Source organism: Aristolochia californica, unplaced genomic scaffold (assembly GCF_029961685.1).
Source record: "Aristolochia californica isolate CCGP_79_NKW_82.1479 unplaced genomic scaffold, dmAriCali1.0.hap1 SCAF_6, whole genome shotgun sequence".
Taxonomy (NCBI): Eukaryota; Viridiplantae; Streptophyta; class Magnoliopsida; order Piperales; family Aristolochiaceae; genus Aristolochia; species Aristolochia californica.
In genome coordinates, this window is record NW_027182257.1 from 39,094,745 (window position 1) to 39,103,244 (window position 8,500).

Consider the following 8,500-nt stretch of genomic DNA (forward strand, 5'->3'; position numbering starts at 1 on the left):
ACCATGACAGGTAAATAAAAAGTGGACGTGTTATAAATAATAATAATAATAATAATAATAATAATAATAATAATAATAAAGGTGGACTCCCTCTATCAACTACAAGAATTAGCCAGGTGTTAGCATCAGATAAAGCATGGAGTTAAAAGTTCAAGGCACAAATATTCATATGATTCTCAAAACAACTATATCCAGTTCATCTCATGGAAGGAGCATATACAACAGAAAGCCTTTGTAGGATGGAGATTGAGAAGCTGTCTGTTCAGATTACCAGGCGCAACTGACCAAGGATACCCAAAAGCAAGTAGAAACTGCAAATTAAGGTCCACTAAACATTTCAGAAATGCACGAGAAGTGCCTACATTGGCATCACCTCTCTACTCAACATCTATTATCTACACACTAGTATACTGATATATTGGTTCAACTATAAAGCTTTGTGATAGAATTTATAATGAACACCAAAAGATCCAAATATCACCAAATTGACGGCTCACAGACAGAACTTCAAGTTCTATACGATGGACTAAATCCAACATAGAGCTACCAATAACTATCTGTATTCCAAAATCATGAGGAATTAAGAAACTATTTTTTTTTCTTTTTAACTGAATACTTCCATCAACCTCGTTGAATAGCTGCAATGATAAGCACGGATGCATGTGAGTGAACCAGGATCTCTCTTCCAACATTATCCACAACAAGTACACATCCCAAAACAAATAAAAAGATAATTCAATTTACAAATATAGTGGAAAGGATCGAACACATTCCACCCACAAAGTATCAAAACCAATGAGTATCCCAATCTACAAAGCTAACTTTTGAGCACACACAAAGCCAAAAAGAAAATTGACAAAAGACATGAAGTGTATAGGATGAACAAGTGTTGGATATAGTCTATACGATAAACAAGGCTGTTGAAAGTTTTTAAACTATATTGGATTAAAAATGACCTATTTCATGTGGGGAATCCTACCTGAACCTTCCCAAGGTCCTTGCTCCTCAAGTCTTCCTCTTCCTCAGAATCCCAGCAGTTCCAGAATCTCCGTTCAGTTACTATTCCAAGGAATTTCGACCTTTCAACTCAAGCCACAGATTTATCACAGTTCAAAATCATCATCAAGCTTCAAAGCTTCGGCAGCAGCTTCTTCTTCCTCATCATCAATCACAAAATAAGGATTGTGGACCTCCGGCCTGAACTTATAACCCGTGAACACATAGAAAGCAAGTGTAGCTAACTCCCCTGCCATGACACTTGTCCAAAGATACCTATATGAAGTAATAGTGACCAACGCATATACAACAACTCTCGTGAAGTAAATGTAGCAAATGACTACTATATAGTATTGGCGGAAGAGCGTGAGCTTCATCAAATTAACAGCAGCTTTCCCGTCTGTCCTGGCTGCCTCTCGGAGGTTCTTGATGGACCATACGATTGGGAAGAGTACCGCACAGCAGCAGATTACATCAACGAGCAGGAACACCTGCTTCCACGTGATCCAGGCCTGCGCGTAGGGCCCGTTCTCGTCAATTACAACCTGAGCGATATTCGCCACAACCTGAAGAGGAATTACAATCATCAAAACCTTCTTCTCCTTATCTTGTAGGTAGGGTTTGATGAAGGACCAGCCGGTTCCGATGAGAACGATAAGAGTGAAGAGACTGATCCCCTTCAAGAAGCTGAAAATGTAGAAGAGCACATCCCATCCATGCGCAGACCCAGTGCGCTTGATGTAGGATTTATCCTCCGCCTCGCAAAGGAGATTAAGCGCTTTAAGGATGACAACGGCAAACATAAAGAAATGGATCCTGTAGACAGTAAGGCGTTTCATGTAGAGAACGTAGATCCAGAGACCGGCAAGCGCGGAGTAGACCAGAAAGAAGAAGAAGTAAACCCTAGGAAGCACAGTTTTTCCAGCGGAAAGGTAGTCCGGACGGCCGTTCTTTCCCTCCAGGTTGTACATAGCAGAGCGAACGTCCATGGAGACCTGTACCTGAGGAAGACAATTCGCGAAGACAAGAGTGAATTGATTGGCCTCCGACTCCTGCAAGAGCGTATCAAAGGCGGAATTGCCCCGGAGGCGATCAAAAGTGTACACAAGCTTGATCAGGTCAGACTGAAGAGCGCAGGTAATATCCAGATCCTGGATCTGCTGCAAAACGTGGAGCCATGAATCCCGCGTGCAGAGGAAGAAGCCGATCTGAGAGAGATCATACTCCGGGCTAGAGTTTGAGAGGGAGATGCGGGAAACATTGAGTTCAAGACGGCCGGAATGCGTGAAGCCAAACTCGTCGAAGGGAATGATCGAGCGACCGTCGGACCGGATCTCAGAGAACCGGATCTCAGCAAAGGAAAGCGGGAAAGAGAGGAGCAGGAAAACAAGCGCGGAGAAGATGAGATCGGAGGGTTGAGAAGAGATCGCCATGGCCGCCAGATCGGATCCCCTCTCCCTCCCGACTTCCCACACTGGAAATGGACCAAATGCCAGAAGCCGCAAAAGCAAGAGTATTATCGGGAAATGCAGCCGCGCCGCCACACCCCCCGACGTTACGCTAGGATTTCGCCGCTGGAGCTTGGAAACGAGAGGGTTGAATATCAAATATCAATTTGCGAGGCCGTGAGCTCAAATGAGATGCGACTTCTGTTCTTATTCAAAGTTCAAAGTTGTTCACCCCAGAGAAGAAATGGTCTTTCTTCACCTTCTGTGTGTTTTCTGGGTGACAATTCCCTGTTATTGTTTAGTTTGTTACATAATTACCACTGGAATCCAAAATAGTTGGTGGCGTTTTCGTAGTTTCTGGGTAAGGTGGCGTTATTGTTTTGTCCAGGCAAGATGTGGATGATGACAGCATGAGGCATCAACCATTTCACTTGACGCTTAAGGCTTCCCCTCGTGTTTTTATATCTGTCGGTGGGATTATTTGTACGAGTGTCCAAGCCTGTAGGATCCATTCGTTGCTTCTATAGAAAAGCCGTTTCTGCGCTTTTATGTAGGATGATTAATCGATGATTAATTGAGTTTCCAATGGGCACTTCTTAGTGCACTTGGAAAGCAAATCACCCCGAAAGTAAATTCTAGGGTGACCAACTTTTCCTAGAGAATGTACTTTCTTTGTATTAGATAATGCAATGGAAATTATAGTGGAAAATATTTTTTTTTGTCAGTGTAATCATAAAAAGTATAGAAGGAATTTATTAATAAAATATTTAAACTAAAGTTTTATATTTAATTAAATATATAAAATAAATTTATATATTAAAATACCAAAATGCCCCTATAATCAAATATTTACTTTTATAATATCTAAATTCACTATCGTAAATTATTAATTAAATATAATATTATAAATCATGAAATCATATATATACAAATATAAATCATATTCTAATTTATCAAACTACCTTTACTAAAAATAACCATGTGTTAAAATTTTAATTTATTTATTCTATTTTACCAAAATACCCTTCATACAAATAATGTTGTGTTAAAAATCTAAATTCATTACTCTCTCTCATAATTTTTTTATTCATTAATTTTTAAAATTTTATTACTCTAATTTAAATGTTCAATTTTCCCACAAGTCACAAGTCTCATAACAACCTAAATGTTCAATTTCTTAAAATACAAGAATCAATAATTTTACCACATTTGAACTGCTAACAAATCTCCAAAGTAAGATGTTCTTGCAGATTGTGTTACATGCTCCCTTTGAGTATTTCTTAATTGATCTTCTTCGTCGACAAAATCATCATTTTCATTTCATCTCCACTTGCATCATTATCCTGATTACCCTTCTCACTTAACTAGTCACTTGAATTATCATCGTTATCAAATATATCCTAATCATCCTCCTTGTGTATGTACTTATGTAAGACACAACAAATAATCATAATTTTTGCCTGAAAGCCAAAAGCAAAAAGAGGGGCATCTTTTAATATTTTAAAGTGAACTATTAAAGCTCCAAAAGTACCCTCAAATGTTGTCCTCAACAATGAGTGCCTTGGGTTGAACAGGTCTCTTGAATTTGTGGGAGAATTATCTCCAAATTCTTGCAAATGGTAACTAGTCTCGTAATATAGAGCCAAAAACCATAGAAGATTTACATGCCTAGCACTGACTAAATAATATTTACCTACAATAAAAAAAATTAATGCATGATTTAATTGGAAATAATAAATAAATAAAATAAACTAAATAATTTTGTAATGAAACGTCATTTACCTTCAGGAACCCAGAGTTTATGTTATCTCGTTAATGTTGACTTTAGTACATGCGAAGCAACTGTTTATCCTTCCCAACTAACACGTACAGATCACATTTTTTGAGAGAAAACCTTTCCTGTTCCAGAATCTCGTTTGTTGACCAAACAAAATATTTGCCTTAATATGGGTACCATCAATAACACCTATACAATCCTTAAAGTAAAGATAATACATATCACTATTCAAAATCTTTGAATTGGTATGCCTTGAAGGCCGTTTAATGTAATCAAACTACAATCTGACAATAGCATCTAACACCCTATTAAAATACTTATTGATGATCCAATTTGATTTATCAAACATCTCTAAGGTAACACTGTGTATTTGTTGTTAACTAATAATAAAGCAAAAATATGCAAGTTATCTCCCACCAAGATAGTCCTTGTATCAAATCAAAATCCTCTACTTCTCAAAATCCCAACCAACTTGACAAAAAATATCTCGATTCATTCTGTAAACTCTTCAAAATTTATCAGGTGATCTTTTTAGAGATTTTTACAAATATGTAAGACCACCCATACCATAAGAGCATTGTATGTGCTCTCTATGATGTTGTAAATATTATTTCGTAAGAACAACTACAACTATGTAAAACACAATCACAATGGTAATCTTTTCTTTGATTTAAATATTATTCATTAGTACATACAATTTTGCACTTTCAATAATTAAATAAATTTTAAAATCCAAATTAATATCTGACATAAGTTAAGTCATCATAGGTATAAAAGACATAGGTATAAAAAAATAACTTATGTCAATATATAAGTTTCATGATACAATAAAGACTTATAGAAAGAGGTGAAATTACATTGAATGGCCTTTCTATAAAAGACGGTTTTACAATAAAAACTAGAAATCTCATCATATGACAACCTAATGCAATGCATGTAAATTAAATATGAGTCATTCACATTTGTCTTTTGGGGTCATCTGAATGAACATTTCTTTTTTTCTCTAAGGTGTCCAACAGATGAGGGGCATGAAATTTTACTTCTTTAGGCAAGTTTGAAATCTCTAGAAAAGCCTCATACCAAATAAGTTTTGTATTGACTTCTTTTGGTTTAAAAATCTCCACAAGTGTGGTTGTCATATTATTAATTACTTCGATAAACCTCTCAAAATTGTCAGGAGATTGTTAAAATCTCTTCCCGCAACGAAATGAACTTCCTCCAAACTTGGTATCTTTTTTGTGATCTTCAACTTTGGACTCCTTACCACTACATGGTGGCTTTAAAACCTCCCTAATGGCATCAATTTTATCTATCTTTTCAATTAGTAAACCTTCCACTATAGGAGGGAGGTCTTTGTCGATTTCAAGATTCATCTTACTAGCTACTCCTATGGCTATGGAATTTTCCACAACTAAGGCTAGCCTATCGTATAGTGGACATCCTTCACGCCTATATTTGTCAACTCCTTAATGTCCCTACAAGAAAAAATAAATGTTTGAGAAAACATGTTATCCTAGTTGGTTCAGTTGAATAGGTACACTTTTCATATATTATAATACTAACCTTTCTATACTTTTGCCACACTATATTACTTGCTATGACCCTTTGTGTGGATGGATTTCATCCAAAGCCACTAGTATTAAGATAAGCTGGTTCAACTTGATTTCTTCCATGTTTTGGTTCAGTTTTTAAGTTGATCGTAGGTTTTTTTATGGCATCTTTATTAAACTTACTCACGCAAACAACAAAAACATTGTGTTTCCTAACTCCATTTGGTAACTTGTTGCCCAAATTTATTTGCTCGATGAGTAAGTCAAGCATTTTATTTTCGTTGTCAATCGTCCATGGATCATAGTTTCTTCTAGTTCCTTCCTCCAAGATACCCTTCATTTTTCTTCTTCCAACCATCTAAACATAATAGTGGGTTATTCTACATACATGGCAATAGAAAATCCAAGATATAATCAATTATTGTCTCATTAGCATCAGTATATTAGACTCAAGCTTACCCATCCCACTTTCGGGTATGCAAGCTTTATTTCTTATCTAACTCTAGTTATCTTATAAGGCATCTGTCTTTGCTAACAAGACAATAGCATAAAAAAGGATGCCACTTCGGGATGTCTTCCAACACAATTAAGTGTTTGGCTTACTCTGATATCAATTGTTGGCTCAAGTCGCTTCTCAAGAGGGGGTGAATTGAGAATTTTAAATTTAAACTAAGTAGTGTGTGTAATAAAAACTTATGCATCAAAGCAATTTCAATGTAAAGCAAACATGCACACACCATAGGAGACAAAAGAATTTTTGTTATTAATGTTCTCCTATTGGTATTCACTGCTCAAGAACCCTTGTTTGGGAAATTCCACTATTCAAAGTTCTAATAGTTGAAATTACATAAAGAGTTCCAGCTCTCTATAAGTCATGTGTAACTCAACACATGTTTTTTTGCAATACCAATCTCTCCAAGAGATTGCTACAAGATTCTAGCTCAAACCAGTACTTTCTATCTAGATTCTACAGGTTCTAAATGAACTTCTTACAAATTATAAACAAAAAGAAATGAAAATTTACACCCTTACTTGGAGAGATCCTTCTCCTCAAGAGATCCAAGCTCCCACTTCTTTAGCAGCACAATGTAGAGTGATTATAAGACCTTGACTAAGATGAAAGCAAGGAAAAGAAGGAAAGTGTAGTGAAATTTTCAAAGGTAAACCTTTCACTCTAAAATACTTTTTTAGAGATTTTTAATATTGAGAGTAAAGGCCCTAAATAATTGCAAATAAATGCTCAGTAATTTCTCAATACATGGTTTGGTGGGGTATTTATAACTTTTCCAAGTCAAGCTAATCATTTTTTGTCCATTTGCAAAAGTCAATACTTCGATTGATCAATCACTGTGATCAATTGATCATAACAACTCTTTTTTTCTGTTAGACAGTGGTTTATTAATCGATGGATTGATCAATCAATATATTACCATTGGTCCTCAAAAGTTAAGTTGATCGATCATTGCCAGGGGATAATCGATTTGTCAGAAATCTCGTCTGGCGGTGCAGTACAAGTTAGATTGATCAGTGCAAATCCTATGATAGATCATGTTTTATGTCCCAGACTGGCAAGATTCTATTTGATCGATCAATCAAGTGGGATGATTAATCGTTTCATGTACAATTTGTTTGCCTGGACAAAATTAATCGATCATCCCATTATTGATCTCCAAATGGGATGATCGATCATGCTTTATAACATAAAATGGCCATGTCCAAGATGATTGATCAATTGACTATGGTTGATTGATCATGCTTTATAATCTTAGCATGCACACTTCTGGATGATCGATCATTGGCAGAGGCTAATCGATGATTCTAGTACCAATTCAACTAAGTTGACTTTCAAAGCATGGCATGATTTTATCTAAGTGCTCTAACTTGTTTTAAAGGGTGTTTATGATGCTTCTAAACTTGTTTACATACAATTTATGACCTAAAGCTCCATATTCACAATTGTACTCAAAAAAGGGAGTTTAGGAATACTCTCTTACATTTGTGATTAAGTTTAGACATATGACTTATGCATTTGAACTCTAGTCTTCTTGTTGTCTTCTTCTTTGTAGGTGTTTCTTCAAGAGACGTCCTTCAATGATGCTTGAGGTCTTCAGTAAGCTTGATCGCTTTAAAGCTTTAGACCTTAAGATGCATTGACTCTTGAATGTGAAGTAACTGAAATACTTGTCAGATCAATTAAGTTTTGTTATCATCAAAAGTAATATGGGAATCAACCTATGGTCAACAAAAATTGTCTCTCCAGTATATCAAGGGGTATAAGTTTTCCTTTCTTTTGTATTTTCATTATTTATTCTATTGGTTAATCTAGAACATGAAATCTAGATAGGAGAGTTGCTAGAGCTACAATCTAGTATTAAATCTCTGGGGACATTTGTAAAATATGTGTATTTGACATGCGTGGCTTAAAAGAGAGATGAAACCTCTTTTGTGCATTTTCCACCTAATAAAACTTATTAGTAGAATTTCTTGAGCAAGGGTTCTTGGGCAGTGAATACCAATAGGGCAACATCATTAACAAAACTTCTTTGTGTTCAAACCTTGCGGTGTGTGTATGCTTATTACATTCTTGCTTTAATTTTTTCTTTTGAGCACTAAACAATATCTTAGTTCACCCCTCTCTTATAAAGCCACTAGGCGAACATGATCATGCGACACTTGATGATCGATCATGCTTTATAAGTTCTACCATACTGCATTCTATATGACCGATC

The 8,500-nt window shown here is 35.8% G+C and overlaps 1 protein-coding gene across 1 annotated transcript; it reads right to left on the minus strand.

The window, feature by feature from the left end:
• Positions 1-663: 663 nt before the first annotated feature.
• LOC137934861 (protein CANDIDATE G-PROTEIN COUPLED RECEPTOR 7-like) lies at positions 664-2,702 on the minus strand. The gene has a single exon (XM_068779416.1). It carries the CDS (start codon positions 2,427-2,429, stop codon positions 1,104-1,106), a length of 1,326 nt encoding a protein of 441 aa, XP_068635517.1. The 5' UTR covers positions 2,430-2,702; the 3' UTR covers positions 664-1,103.
• Positions 2,703-8,500: the final 5,798 nt, after the last annotated feature.